Source organism: Dama dama, chromosome 18 (genome assembly GCF_033118175.1).
Source record: "Dama dama isolate Ldn47 chromosome 18, ASM3311817v1, whole genome shotgun sequence".
Taxonomy (NCBI): Eukaryota; Metazoa; Chordata; class Mammalia; order Artiodactyla; family Cervidae; genus Dama; species Dama dama.
Window position 1 is genome coordinate 101,901,624 of NC_083698.1, and position 16,211 is coordinate 101,917,834.

General features: G+C 39.0%; 1 protein-coding gene across 1 annotated transcript; it reads left to right on the forward strand.

Annotated features, from left to right (window-relative positions):
- The first annotated feature begins 4,041 nt into the window (after nt 1–4,041).
- LOC133072940 (olfactory receptor 2A5) lies at nt 4,042–4,974 on the forward strand. The gene has a single exon (XM_061166476.1). It carries the CDS (start codon nt 4,042–4,044, stop codon nt 4,972–4,974), a length of 933 nt encoding a protein of 310 aa, XP_061022459.1.
- Nucleotides 4,975–16,211: the final 11,237 nt, after the last annotated feature.

Genomic DNA, 16,211 nt, shown 5'->3' on the forward strand with positions numbered 1-16,211 from the left:
TCCTGGGTGTTCATTGGAAGGACTGACGCGGAAGCTGAAACTCCAATACTTTGGCCACCTCATGTGAAGAGTTGACTCACTGGAAAAGACCCTGATGCTGGGAGGGGTTGGGGGCAGGAGGAGAAGGGGATGACAGAGGATGAGATGGCTGGATGGCATCACCGACTCGATGGGCATGAGTTTGAGTGGACTCCGGGAGTTGGTGATGGACAGGGAGGCCTGGCGTGCTGCGATTCATGGGGTCGCAAAGAGTCGGACACGACTGAGTGACTTAGCAGCAGCAGCAGCAACAGTGTACTGGGATTCCTTTGTCTCTACGTTCTTACCAACACTTCTCATTTGTGACCATTTTGATGATAGCCATTCTGACCAGTATAAGGTAATACCTCATTGTTTTTCTGATTTACATTTCTCTGATGATTGAGCATCTTTTCATGTGCTCATTGGCCATCTGTACATCTTGTTTGGACAAATGTCCATTCAGGTTCTCTCCCCATTTTTAAATTAGGGTTTTTTTTTTGACATTGAGTTGTATCAACCACATAAGTCAGACTCCTGGGATGCATCCAGGCTTCTCTTTTCTCCTCACCACACATCAAAAAGTCACAGTACTGATACCTATGTTTCTTTTACACGTTTCATATACATTATCTCCTGTCTATGTCTATAGCTCCCGCCTTAACTCAGGTACTCCTTACTCTCACATGATAACCCTTCAGGTACCTTTGCTTCATAGTCCCCATTCTTATTCTTTTAAATGGTACTCTACACTTAGCAAAAAGTGTAACCATATATTTAACCACATATTTAGTCATATCATTCTAATTATTTAAAATGAAGTCCAACATCTGACATGTTAGGGAAACTTGTCTGTGAGTCCCCTTTCCAATATTACTGTTTTGCTGTGCCCTCCTCACACCCTCAGGTACAGTCTGGCATGCCATATTCCTCCTACATCTTACTGAAGAGGGTTTAAGCATCTCATTTACCATGAAGCATGTCCCAACTGCCTTTCAGAATCATCTAGCACCATTGTACACTGAGTATACTCCTATCACAGTTCCTTAAATGTTTATTTGCCTGGCTAATTCTGTAGGGAGACTACAAGATCCTTGAAGATCAAGCTAATGTCTCACTAATGTTTGAATCTTCAGTGTCAAGGACAATGGCCACATACAGCAGATACTCAGTAAATATAAATTGAATGAGTGAATTATGAATGGATGACATTTAAATTACTGTGATTCATATGAGTAATCATGGATATTAAGTATTCATGTATGAGTACTATACAGAAATTAGAAACCATCTTGGCAGTATTTTATTTAATTCCCCAGTCTGGAGTAGTCAATTTCTTTTACCTTTTTAAGTTCTTCAACTAGTTTCCTAGCCATGCAAAGCTTCTAAACTTTTCTAATCACTCCTCCAGAGGTTTTAGGACAATTATTCCTTGAGCTTCTTTATTCTACCCATGCAAATGTATGTGCTATGAATCCTTGTTTAGGCAACCAAAAACTATAGGCATATTTCCTTCCGTGTCTTCTTAACAGAGAACCACATTGCTCATATGTTAACAATCTACTGGGCTGGCCCAAAAATTCATTTTATGGAAAAACTTGAATGAACATTTTAGCCAATTCAATACTTCTCTTCAGTAAAGAATTGGCTGTGTTCTTAAAACAGAGTTTTGGCTATTTCTCTCCAAAACTTTGCCCAATAAATAAATGTATATACAAATATACACACTCATACAGACACACATACAAACATTCACACACACACACACACACACACACACACATATATATATATATATATATGTAGGCGTGACACACATAAGAGACAGTAAGAATTTTCAAGAAACCCTCTATTGTTTTATTATGTGACTATAAAGACAACACCTCAGTCCAAGGCATCATTCATCAGAAGGCTCACTGAACTTCCGAGTGTATCTAAGGATGTGAATTAGACATGTGTTGCCCTTCTACCAGATGCCTCTTCAAGGTCAGCTCTACTCTGCTTTCTCTCCTTCCTTTCTCCTAACACCCTATATCACATTTCAGGTACAACCTGTAGAAGACTCAGCCTCTTAGCACAGTGCAGGAAGGTTGGTAGAAGTGTTCTTATCTATTAACACTAACTTAGAGTTATCTTAGGAGGAAAGGAGAAAGAAATGAATGCCAATTTCAAGTTAATTTCTCATTAAGAATGATGTTCTGCTTCCTCCCAGCTCCACTAAATCCATCTGGGGTAAGTCTGAGATCCAGAAACACATCACCATCGAAGTACCTGGGGAGTGTAATTTACAACGTGACCCCGGGAGTTTGTTTGTTCTTACTACTTCATGACTTTCATGTGCATGAATCCATCTGGGTATTAAGTCATCACCTGCCAGCTTCTTTTCTCCTGAACATCCATCCCCAGAGTCCAGAGAAATGGAGACAAAGAGTTAAGCAATTTTTGTTGCCCTGCTAGAGATGGCATCTGTGTTTTGTATGTCCTAGTCCCCTCCCCCTCAGGGACACTCAGGGGACAATCTGGGAGGACTCGGCAGAGATGAGCATAAAGACTGTACTGCTGGTGCTCATAGTGAGCAGAGATCCAGTCCCTGCATCCGCCTGTGTGAAAAAAGCAGGGATAGCGCCTGCAGCTGCAGACCCCCTCATTCAGAGACAGCTGAGGGGAGCCAGAGCCTCAGTTCGGATCTTCAAAATCTCTCCTGGCCTCTGTGCTGTTTCCTGTACATGTAAGCCTATCTCTGGGTTCAGACCAGTGCCACAGTGAGTAAAGGGCTTTTGGCCAAGTGTGATCATTTAGAGGAGCTGGGATCTGGAGAAAGGAAGGACTCCAGAAATCAGCACACTGAATGGGAAGTTCAGGGCCAGCTTATAGGCAGGCAGATTTCTGGGCTTAAGACAGCCTTGGGATTTGCAAAGCTGGGTCATAAGCTGCTCATCGAGACTGATCATGTCTATCATGAATTGTCAGGTAATAGGTGTATGCTTCTATGGCACATTTCAGGTTCTCCCTTTCTGTCACACTTGTCACCTTGTTAACCATGGGTGGCCATGAGGTTGGTGGAATGGTAACCCAAAAATTAAAGAAGAGTCAAAAGACTTGATTAAATTCCAGAATATACTCTGGATGTTATTCCTAAAGTAATGCATTTTATCCATCCTTTATCCATCCATCCATTCATCCATTCAACAAATGCACTGTAAAAGTGCAGTGGGCCCAGAAGTAACATCTCCTTAGAACCAGGGAAGCAGCCTTGCAAGCAGGTAGTGTAGGGCAGGAGTAGGAATATAACAGAGATCCTTGCCCTGATCATAGATCATAAACAACTTCCATGAATGCTGACCAGATCAGTGATGGCACTCTGCTCATGCCCAGAATGGAAAAATCTAGATTCTCCTGCATCGTATCAGGAAGAAAAAACTTGGTGCCAATTTCATTTGCTAAAGCTTTAAACCTGGTGATCACAGAAGGAAATATACCTCCTTGAAGTTGCATTTGTACATCTCATTCCCTGCCTTATTGGTGTATTTACTCCATGATCATTTATTGAGCAACTGCTGTGTGCAATGTACTCTGCACAAGCTTTAAAATAAGAGCGAATCAAATGATAAAGTATGAGCAAAATTTGAGAACTGAAGAAATAAGAAAGCAAAATGAGAAGGTAACTATGGGCCCTTCTTAAAAATAAAATGAGAAGTCATCATGGAGAACAATTTATTCTGTGGCTGCCATCTTGACAGTATGAGTATAAACTTTGCAATCAGAGTTAAATAAAATTCTGAAGAAATGGAAACAATACATGACACCCTGTGTTCACTGATCTGATTTACAGGAGCCTTTCTGCTTTACTGAGGATTAAAAGACGTGACGTGATGAATTTGCAAACGATTGTTGGCTGAGTCAGCACACAGTACACACCACAGACCCCGTCTTGCTGTTAATTGGCTAATCCAGACCCGCGTTTGCTTCTCAGCCCACAGGCACCGTAGCAGCTGTGATCAGCACAGGCACTGTCGCCAGGGCATGGCGGAAAATCAGACATGGGTCACAGAGTTCATTCTCCTGGGATTCCCGCTCAGCCCAAGGGTGCAGACGCTCCTCTTTGGGCTCTTCTCCCTGCTCTATGCCCTCACCCTGCTGGGGAATGGGGTCATCCTGGCGCTCATCTCACTGGACTCCAGACTGCACACCCCCATGTACTTCTTCCTCTCACACCTGGCCATCGTCGATATTTCATATGCATCAAACAATGTCCCGAAGATGCTGGTGAACCTGCTGAACAAGAAAAATACTATCTCCTTTGTCCCATGCATAATGCAGACCTTTTTATACATGGCTTTTGCACACACCGAGTGTCTCATCTTGGTGGTGATGTCCCATGATCGGTACGTGGCCATCTGCCACCCGCTACGTTACTCTGTCATCATGAGCTGGAGAGTGTGCACTGTTCAAGCTGTCACTTCCTGGGCATGTGGCTCCCTCCTGGCCCTGGTCCATGTGGGTCTCGTCCTAAGGCTGCCCTTCTGTGGGCCTCATGAAATCAACCACTTCTTCTGTGAAATCCTGTCTGTCCTCAAGCTGGCCTGTGCTGACACCAGGCTGAACCAAGCGGTCATCTTTGCTGCTTCTGTGTTGGTCTTGGTCGGGCCCCTCGGCCTAGTGCTGCTCTCCTACGCGCGCATCCTGGCCGCCATCCTGAGGATCCAGTCAGGTGAGGGCCGCGGAAAGGCCTTCTCCACCTGCTCCTCCCACCTCTGCGTGGTCGGGCTCTTCTTTGGCAGTGCCATCGTCATGTACATGGCCCCCAAGTCCCGCCAGCCTGAGGAGCAGCAGAAGATTCTTTCCCTGTTTTATAGTCTTTTCAACCCCATGCTGAACCCGCTGATCTACAGCCTGAGGAATGCAGAGGTCAAGGGTGCCCTGAGGAGAGTGCTGTGGAAGGACAGGCTAATGTGAGGGATGCCAGGGAGAGTCCTGAGGGTGGAAGGTTTGTTCTCTGTGAGACTTAGGAGAACAACAACGTACCTGCCTTCAAATCTTGTGTCTTAAATTTCTGCCATTAAGAATTTATATTGATCAGATGCTGTTCCTAACTCCTAAAGAATAAGGTCATGGAGAATACAGGCCATGAGAGAAGAATCGTGAGGTGGTAAATGCATGGCAGAGAGTCATCAATTCTCAGGGCCAGGTCCCAACATTAAGGTCGTTTCTTTTCTTTTGAGGTTTCGTTGTCTCAAATTTTGTCTTAAATTCCACTACGGTTTCCTTCTCCCTTATGGATATAAGCATATGCTTAATAATGTCATAATAAATGTGCTACAACAGCACACCTCTAACAAGACAGAATAAACACTGACCTTGATCCTATTGGGAAATGCAGTAAGAACTATAGAAAGAGCCAACTACTTGGTCTGGAACTTAAAATCTAAGGAGGACACCATGTGTTCTGAAAAATCACCTGAATCTGAGCCTAATGAATTTATTTATGTGAAAACAAAAGCTTAATTTTGAGAATTTTTTGATATAGGAGACAAAAAAATATGAAGATCTTTGTTTGCTTTCATTTAAGTTTGCACCATTTAATTAGAAAGAGTTTGTGTTTAGATTAACAGACTCTCATATAAATATGAAGATCTTTGTTTTATTTCATTTGATTTTGCACTGTTTTCTGCTTAGTTCTAAGAAAGCCCAGTTACTAACTCTTCTTCTCATTGACTATTCTGTTCATTAGTTCATTTGGGTAAGTCATTTTGTCTCTGGCCATTATCTTACTCTTCTTACCCCAGCAGTATCGGGAAACTGCCAGCCCCTGGAAATCCAGATTTGCTCTAGTTCCCTCCCCACCCAAACAGAATAATGTGAATAAAGAGATAAATATTAGCTCTAAATGTAACACTTAAAGCACTATGTAATTATTGTGTATCTTCTTTTAAAGGTGGGAAAAAACAGGTAATATTTTCATAAAAATGACTTTAAAAATATAACTAAAAAATTTATGTTCTCTGAAACGTGTATGTGAGTGCTCAGTCATGTCCCAGTCTTTGCAACCCCATGGACTGTCACCCACCAGGCTCCTCTGTTCATGGGATTCTCCAGGCAAGAACACTGGAGTGGGTTGCCATGCCCTCCTCCAGGGGATCTTCCCAACCCAGAGATTGAACCCACGTCTCTTAAGTCTCCTGCATTGGCAGGTGGGCTCTTAACCACTGGTGCCACCTGGAAAGCCCCCAAATATATACACCTTATATTAAAATTAAAACCCCAAAAAAAGAAGAGGAAGAGGAAAATATAGGATAATTTGCCTCATACAAAACATAAACCATTGGTTTGAACTAAGAATTTTTCTACAAGGACTCATTAGAAAAATCAAGGGATTGCATTCACTCTTGTGTCAGTTCAAAAATACTTGAGAAAGAATTGACCAAAAAGACCAATCTTGTATGAAGGTAACTGAGGTAGATGAATTATGAAGAAATATCCTGTAACAGGTCTGAGGAGTGGCTCTGACTAACAAAAAAAAAAAAACAACAAAACTATATTTTGTTAATAAATTGCATAAAATGCTTAAATAGATGAGAGATTACTATGAATTGTTTCAATATTTGTGTTATGAGATTTTAATAAACAAATTACATTTTGTTGTGACCCAGTATATATATTTTATCTTAACACTGACCTTAGTTTTGAAAAGGCTGAGAGCAAGAGGAAAAAAGGATACGTGTACTTGATACTTAGGATTCTTCTGGCTATTTCCTAATGTTATCCTACTCACCTTTCACCCTTATATGCTATAACGTAGATTTAAAATTTATTGGAGAATATTTGCTTTACAGTGTGGTCTTAGCGTGCAGCAAAGTGAACCAGATATACATGTGTATCCATATATCCCCTCTTTTTTGGATTTCCTTCCCAGCTAGGTCACCACGGAGCCCTGAGTACAGTTCCCTGTGCTGTGTAGTAGGTGCTCATTAGTTATCTGTTTTATACACAGTATCACTACTGTATACACGTCTGTCTCAGTCTCCCAGTTCATCCCCCCATCTCATTCCCCTCTCAGTGTCCATCTATTTGTTCTTCAGAAAAATGGCACAGATGAACCTATTTGCAAAGCAGTGACCCAGGGAGAGATAGAGACACAGACATGTAAAGAAGGTATTATTTTCCAAACTTTGGAGTGATTTAGTAACTTTCTCTACACCTCACAGCCAGTAATAGGACAGAGTTGGGAATTTAATATCCTTTAAACCCACACTGCTTATTAGTTTTCTTCCTGAAACATCACCAATTTTACCGGAACCTGGCTTAGGCTTGGCATCTGCATGACGGCAGTGTGGCAAAGAAATATACTATAAAAAGAGTAGAATGGAAATCTAAGTGATCACACAGTAAGATTACATGCTGGTAAAACTCATGATTTAAAACTGACATTGTTTTGGGGAAAGTCTCATTCAAATGAGGTTGAAGAACAGTGCATAGGAGCCTGGTTTTCATTGTTGTTGTTCAGTCGCCAAGTTGTGTCTGACACTTAACGACCCCATAGACTGCAGTACGCCAGGCTTCCCTGTCCCGCACCATCTCTCAGAGTTTGCCCAGGTTCATGTTCATTGAGTCGATAATGCCATCCATCCATCTTATCCTCTTTCACTCTCTTCTCCTGCCTTCAATTCTTCCCAGCATGGAATCTTTTCCAGTGAGTTGGCTATTTGCATCAGGTGACCAAAGTATTGGAGCTTCAGCTTTAGCATCAGAGGAAGGGTATTCAGAGTTGATTTCCTTAAAGATTTACTGGTTTGATTGCCTTGCTGTCCAATAGACTCTCAAGAGTCTTCTCCAGTACCACAATTCCAAAGCATCAATTCTTCGGTGCTCTGCCTTCTTTATGGTCCAGCTCTCACATCCATACATGACTACTGGAAAGACCATAGCCTTGAGTATATGGATCATTGTCGGCAAAGTGATGTCTTTGCTTTTTAACTGCTAGAAGAAGATGAAACTGTAAGAAGAATTCTGCATAAACTGTACACTCTATATGTAGTGACATTTGCAGAAAGATTCATGAGATATCATCTAGGATAGGAAATACATACAAAAATCATCTCTCTGTAGTCTGTAGCTTTGTTACATTCATTTCCCTACCCACAACTAAGACTTCTCACCAGCTGAATAGCTAGAATAGCTCTACTAGGAAGTTTCAAGTTCTACATGTGGAAATATAAATTCAGTGTTGTGGTAACTTGTTCACTGGTTGACATTTCAGCATTTTTAATGGCTTCCTCCTTGGATAGCTTTTTCTGTCCTTAAGATTGCCTGCCAAGAAGTGTAGTGTGGTTTGAAGAAGAATAAATAGACGAGCAAATAAACAAATGAACAGATAATTTTTTTTAAATACTAATCAGAGCTTAGGCTGGAAAAAAGAAATAGAGGAGTGAGTTTCAAATGTCCCATAGAATATCCTTTAAGAGGTAAAAGTGGTATTTTATTGCTTCCCTGGTAGCTCAGCTGGTAAAGAATTTGCCTGCAATGCAGGAAACCCTAGTTTGGTCTCTAGGTTGGGAAGATCCCCTGGAGGAGGGCATGGCAAACCACTGCAGTATTCTTGCCTTGAGAATCCCCATGGTCAGAGGAACCTGGCAGGCTACAGTCCATGGGGTCGCAAAGAGTCAGACACAATTGAGCATCTAAGCACAGAGGGAAAGCCTAGAATCATTAAGTAGGTGTATAAGGAGATGGAATAAAAATCCATATGAGAAAATATTTTCTAGAATTACAAGTTACCCAACAATGATATCTTGTTAATTGGTGTGCAGTCTTCCTGTAAATATACAAGCAGAGGCTGAGTGAATATACATGGATTGAATGGGTATTTGGAATATATTCTCTCCAATGCCTCTTTAATCTTAAAATTTTTATTATTTCACAGTAAGCTTTTTAATTTTATTTTTTACTGTGGGAGAGGTCAAATTGACTTTAAACAACCATTAGGGACTTTTAAATGGTAACTTGGAATTTTTCTATGTCCAAGTTCAAACTACCTCATTCTTTCAATTAGTGAACAAATTCATCAAAAGAAAATATTGAAGTAGGAGAGAATTGTTATATAAGCTCCATACTTGTGGTTCTCTTACTTTAATTTTCACACTGCCACTGTACTGCCACATTTCTGAATATAGGTGGATTCACATTTTAAAATATTATCTCGAACTTCAATCACAGTAGCTCAAAGACTTTCGCTTCAAACCCAGAGCAGCAACAGATAAAGTATGAAAAGAGAAAATTAAGAAGACAAAATCAGCCTGCAAGGCAAGATAAACATCTGTGTGGACCAGAAAGAAAGCATAAATGACCTGTAAGTGGTGCTGACACCATGGGTTTGCTGGCTGAGTCTGAAAGCTGTCAGGAGAGGCAATATCTTTTCTCTTAGAAACAATAGATACTGAAGTACTCCATGTGATAATGAGGAACTGGGATTAGGCTTCTTCCTTGAAAATAAGGTATGAGGAGGGCATGGAGGCACTCCCTTTGTTTGTGAATGGAGCTCAAAAATCTTTTATTCCAAAAACTGCTTCACAATACAGCCTTAGGAAAATTGCAGGGTAAGAATGTCAGAACCTCCAGGCATAACATTTCAGCCTGACATGGAATCCAGCCACCCACTCTGTCTGTGCTGGATCTCTGATATACTGAATATCACCTAGGGAAATAATCCTAAACTATTAATATAGGATCTAAGTCTGGATACGATGGCCCATAAGTTAAGCTAAAACAGTCTGTAATCTTCTAGATGAGAGAGAGAGAGAGAGAGAGAGAGAGGAAGGAATGGAGGAAGAAAAGGAAGGAGGGAAGAAGAGAGAAAGGAAGGGAGGAAGGGAGAAAGGAAGAAGCTGGTCTGAAGAATAAGCTTTGAATCTATTTTCTTGACTTGAGGAAATCAGTGCCAAGAAAAGCAGCCAAAAACATCAACTGTAATACAAACTCACTTTTGATGATATTCATTTTGTGACATAAGGAATGATCAATTTGACAAACACCTTATATTTGTATGTTTCAAATGCATAAATAGACTTTTTAAAGTCATGACAACTGTTTTAAATGACCAGGGAATTAAAAAGATTAGAAAATGACAAGTAGATTTCAAAAAGAACCAATTAAAAATCTTAGAAACAAAACTCTCATCCCTGAAATAGAACCAAAAAAAAAAAATCAACAAACAGGATGAATTCTAGACTGAGCACATTAGAAGAATTTGTGAAATAGAGGATGTGAAGTGAAAGTATTAGATACTCAGTTGTGTCCGACTCTTTGTAACCCCGTGGACTGTAGCCCACCAGGCTCCTCTGTCCATGGAATTCTCCAGGCAAGAATACTGGAGTTGGTAACCATTCCCTTCTGTAGGAGATCTTCCCAACCCAGGGACTGAACCTGGGTCTCCTGCATTGCAGGCAGATTCTTTACCTTCTGAGCCACCAGGGAAGTCCAAAATAGGCGGTACTAGTGAACAATTTACTAAAAAATGCAGCATATTATTTTTTAAGAAAATTGAATAAAAATCACATACAAGATAGACTGAAATGCAATATTCATTTATCTTATAGGAATTCCAGAAGAAAGGACAAGATGGGGCAGAACAGTAGTTGAATATATCACTCTTGATATTTTTTTTTCTTATTGATGAATGTGTGGTTTCTCAAATCAAGAGAGTACTCTGAGTATCAAACAATGGTGAAGAAAAATAAATCCATGTTTAGACATATTATACATAATTAATGCTCAGAACTTTAAGGAAAAGGAGAAAACTTACAAAAGTTTCAGAGGGAAAAATAGCTACAAAAGAATAACATTTAAAGTAATAGACTTCTCAGCAAAGCAGATGGCAGAAGAGAATTTTCAAAATGATGAGGGAAATGTCAAATTGCGTGTCAAATGAAACTTGAACAATTGAGTAATGATTTTGATGTCCTTTATTTAAGGGAAAACAACCCATGGATTGGAGGAATACAGTGCCTCATAAGCAGTGAAGCACTGTTCCCAAGGGATTTTGGACAGGAGCAAATTTTGTAAAGTGTTAGAAGAGGTCATATAGGAATAGGACTTGATTGGCCAGGAGGCTGGGGATTTATTTATAAAGCTGGCAGGTCCTATTTCCTAGGGTGAGGTAAGCCAGCTAAAGCTCAGTTGTAGGACTGTGATTAACGTATGTTAGGTCTCCTTGACAGGTGCTTCCCATAAGTACAGGCTGAATTAGGTTTATTTTGTGGTGTGTATCAGGCCACTGGGGTAGCCTACATTCTGTGGGTCTTGATACACAAATCAACTTTATCACAGAGTGTGGTAGTGAGGGGGCTTCCCTGGGGGCTCAGACAGTGAAGAATCCACCTGTAATGCAGGAGACCTGGGTTTGATCTCTGGGTCAGGAAGATCCCCCTGGAGAAGGGAATGGAAACCCACTCCAGAATTCTTGCTTGGGAAATCCCATAGACGGAGGAGCCTGGTGGGCTACAGTGCATGGGGTTGCAAAGAGTCAGACACGACTGAGTGACTAACACTTCACTTTCATAGTAGTGAGGAGGTCCAACGGGATGAACCTCATCAAAGAGGCAGAATAAGAACAGTTTTGAGGAATTCTGTTTTCTTTTGAAGGCATTAATTCATGGGGGAGGATTTTGCCTTTCATTAGAGGATTGGTTTTGTTGACCATGAGAGCAATGATAATGACAGCATCCAGCTCTCGTCTTGAATGGATAACCACCCAGTTAATGTCATCAAAAACCTTCAAGGAAAATGAGCCCAAAGAAAGTGAAATTTATAATCCTGAAATAAAATATGTTGTTCTCATTAACCTGTTAGATATGCAACAAAATCTGTCAGTGTAGCCTATGAACCTACAGAAAATATAGTCAGTGGAAATCAGGTGTTGAAATGAGGATTTCTGAAGAATAAAAAAGAAGGCAAAAACTGAAAGAAAAAGGGAAGAGAATAAAAAAATATGAAAGGGGCTCTTGCCCTTGGCTTAACTTTGAATCACCTAGGGGCTCTGGAAAACCTGTGGGCACTCACAGACTAAATAAATCAGTCTCTGGTGATGGGTCCTAAGTGTCAGTATTTTTTAAGGCTCCCCAGGTACAAGATTTGAGAACCATGACTTTAATGAAAATATATATCACATTAAAATCAGTATAAAAATGGCAAAAATCAAATGTGTTTAAAAAAAAATCTTTTAGATTTTCAAAAATCAACATCACTAGGACTCATTATTTTACCACAATACATTTAAAATTAACAAAGAGATAATACAAATATTTGGAAACCAAAAATATACTTCTGCATAATTTATGTTTTATTGACAATGTTAATGATAAAATTTCTGGCTAACAAACAAGATGTATAGCTAAAATGGTATTATAAAATGCAAATTATTTTTAAAAACCACACTTAATGATCAACTCAGGAATATACAATGACCAAGAATTAAAATAAAGAGAGGGTATAATTTAAGAGCAGACTTTATTTATAAAGTAAGGAATTATAAAGATCATTAAAATAAAAGCCTAGTTCTTTTTACAAATGCCACTAAATAGATAAGACTAATGACAAAATAGGGAAAAGTTCTGTATGTACAATAATAGTAATAAAATATAATATGACCCCAAATAAAAATTTTTAAAATGATAATATAGGGAGCAGCTTCTTTCCAATATGTGAGGGTATAATTTAGACTCTTGTTACCAATAAGCCTTTAACTGAACAGGTTTGATGAGGAAAATCTTATTTTACTACCTACAGACCTACTGCAGGTCATCTCTCTCAGGGTAAAAGATAATTGGCCTATTATTTCCTTAATTTGTTTCTGTGCACACTAAAACAGCTCTAATTTAGGAAATTATATTCTACCTACTTTATTATTTGAATATAGGAATGGTGTTATTGTTCAGTCGTGTCTGACTATTTGCCACCCCATGGACTGTAGCTTGCCATCTCTTCTGTCCATGGGATTTTCTAGACATGAATACTGGAGCGGGTTGCTATTTCCTACTCCAGGGTATCTTTCTGACCCAGGGATTGAACCCAAGTCTCCTGCATTGCAGGCAGATTCTTTACCACTGTGCCAGCTGGGTAGGCCATAGTGACTTGAGGTCAGTTAATTTCCATTTCAGAAAGAAAAGAAAATGATAATAGTTACAGACCTAGGGGAACCTTGGTCTTTCTTCCTATAACCCCCTGGGCTCAGAATCTCTGGAAACTAAAGAACAGGATTTAACAAGTCCCATTGGGATACCTTATCCTCTTTTCTGACTCCTCGACATATTCTGTATAGCTTCTGTAGGTCCTGTTACCTGGTCTCACTGTATGAATTGCATTCCTTGTGGTGATGATGGAAAAAAATATATGGGATATGTGTTCAGGTCAGGCGTGATATAACTCAAACAGTACTAGAGAGGATGCGAATAATATATGGGTCTCATGTGCCCTAAATGCTACTTAATGTATTTGGTGGGTTAAAGAAGGGGGAAATGTCAGAGTTCTTGAAACCAGAAATAAGTATAGCCTTCGAGATCCCCCTTTCCCTTGAAGAAACAGGTAGTGGTGTGCAGTGGATCTTTATCCCTCCCCTATATCAAACTCTCAGAAGTGTATTTAAGGATAGCTGAGCTAGGAGAAAACAAAATCATCTCTTTTGAGAGATATCTTGTTGCCTCTATGGAGACAGTTTCTTTTCTCAGATAATCCTTGGAAGAAAAGAATTTCAACACTGATTTACAGATGCTATTTGTTATACTTTATGGGTGTACGTTCACTTTACCCAATTCATGTTCATCTTGTCTTCTCATATTAAGGTGTGAATTTGAAGTAAGTTTGTTATATTATCTAATCTTTGTTCACTATATAATTTCATATAGATTGTAATGAAAAATCACAGTGTTAAATGTAGTTGTTATGATCTGCTAATAGCAAATTTCTTCTATTTATGGATAGTTGACTCATTGGGAAAGACCCTGATGCTGGGAGGGATTGGGGGCAGGAGGACAAGGGGACGACAGAGGATGAGATGCTGGATGGCATCACCGACTCGATGCACATGAGTTTGAGTAAACTCCGGGAGTTGGTGATGGACAGGGAGGCCTGGCGTGCTGCGATTCATGGGGTCGCAAAGAGTCTGACATGACTGAGCGACTGAACTGAATTGAACTGAATAGGAAAATTTAAAAATTATCATCTCTTTTAGAAACAACTAATATAGGTTATTACTTTGATGCATTTAGTGTTGAATTTCTTATTTAAACTGTAAGATAAATAGCTATTTGAGAGATTTCCTTACAAACCTTTCTATCACCTAGTGAAATTAAGTAGTGTCTTCATGAAATAATGGGCTAAATTGACTACAAAATGAGTTTGTTACAGAGGAGTGTCCAGAAGCTTTTGTTTTTAGCATGAACTTTCTTTTGTTGAGTCATTAAACATGAGAATTTTCATCTTTGTCCGTTCTTGTAACAGTCTTATCATTCCAAGCAGGTTGTATACACCAGCAGACAAGGGCTATCTTGTATATACTTAGCTGAAACATGTAGCAAGACATAGGATGTGTTTAGTAAATATCTGTGGATTTTATGTTTTGTGTTTTAACTACTTGCAGATAGGAGGAAGATGAGGTGCCACTCAGTTCTTCTACTTAATTTCTTGTGTGCTTTAGTATGTGACATTTTACAAATATCATTGCTAATTTAAGTGGCCCCAAGTATTTCAAGCAAGTTGAAGTGAAAATGGTTAACGCTTTTCTACACATTGAAAGCCAATGAATCCTATAGTTGGAAAAGACCTCAGCATAACACAAGGAATCCCATCTTAGTCAATCTTTGATTTAAAGCATTCACTGACATAAAGTTCAGCCCTAGTATAACAACCAGTTTTCAAGGAGGTGATTCTAATTGTTATAAAGTTACTTCTTAATAAGACAAAGTCATCATCTCCCAGTAATTTCTACTATGAATTTTGATTCTCCCTTTGAAGCAGGGTGAAAGTTTATCAACTTTTGTTTATGAAGCCTTTCAAACATTAACTTATCAGAAAATATTAATGGGGACTTATAGAGAATAACTGAATTAGGAATTTTTTTAGATTCATATTTTAGTGAAATTTGGATGGATTCTGGACTGGCGAAGTCTGTAGAGTCAGACAAGCAAGAAAACAGACAGTGGTTTAAAAGTTACAGTGGTTCAAACCTACTCTATTGTGAAATGATTTTTAAAAATTTGATAAGCCACAACAAACTAAAGATTCTGGATAAATAATAACTTTTACATTAGAGTTAAGAAGGCATAAAATATATAAAAGATTCTGTGATGATGACTCTACAGTTAGGGCTTTAGCTCTAGCCTTGGATATAGACCAATATTTTTTAAATCCTAGATTAAGACCCATCATGAAATCATTCAACCTGCATTTTTACTAATGAAATAGAATGGAATAATATAGAAAAGAAAATACCAAGTACACTGCACATAGTGGAGATTCAAAATGTATATATGTCTGTATATATATATACATATATATATTTATGCATGTATGTTCCCAGCAGATGTTTTACTGTAGGATATGGTGAAAATATTGGGAAAAACTCAAGTATAGTTAAATATAGATATATGTATGTGTATATATATAAACACACGCATATGTATAAACATGAATGTGGTGTATATGTCTGTGTATATATGTGTATGTGTGTAAACATACTTAAAGATATAGAATATAAATATCTATATAGAATATAAGAGGGGCAACAGGGGTAATGTAAGGATCATGAGACAGTGTGATGAGGATACCCATTGTGGGTGCAAAAATCGAAAGACAAAGGTCTCTACTTTAAATCTAACTGAAGTTGTAACAAACTGCTCACCATGCTTTCAAATTAATTGTGTTATGCTATCAGTAAAGATCACAAGCCCACAAGTAAGTCACTTATGAAAGGCACAAATTTGTGAGACAACCTGATAGACGAATCACTGACATGTTCCTCGTTCTTCTTCCTTCCTTCATGTATAGATGTGAAGACAGTAGTGCAAATTTACACACATGTATCAGCACACACAGGCGAACCTCTGATATAATCAGCACAGACTGAGAAAAACTCCACTGCGATGAAGGCGACTTAAGCATTAATGTATTTTGAGCTGTGATAAAAGTTGGTTTGGGAATAGAGA

Excerpts from the sequence above, each read along its gene's own strand:
- LOC133072940 (XM_061166476.1), top strand. The coding sequence starts at position 4,042 with ATGGCGGAAAATCAGACATGGGTCACAGAGTTCATTCTCCTGGGATTC.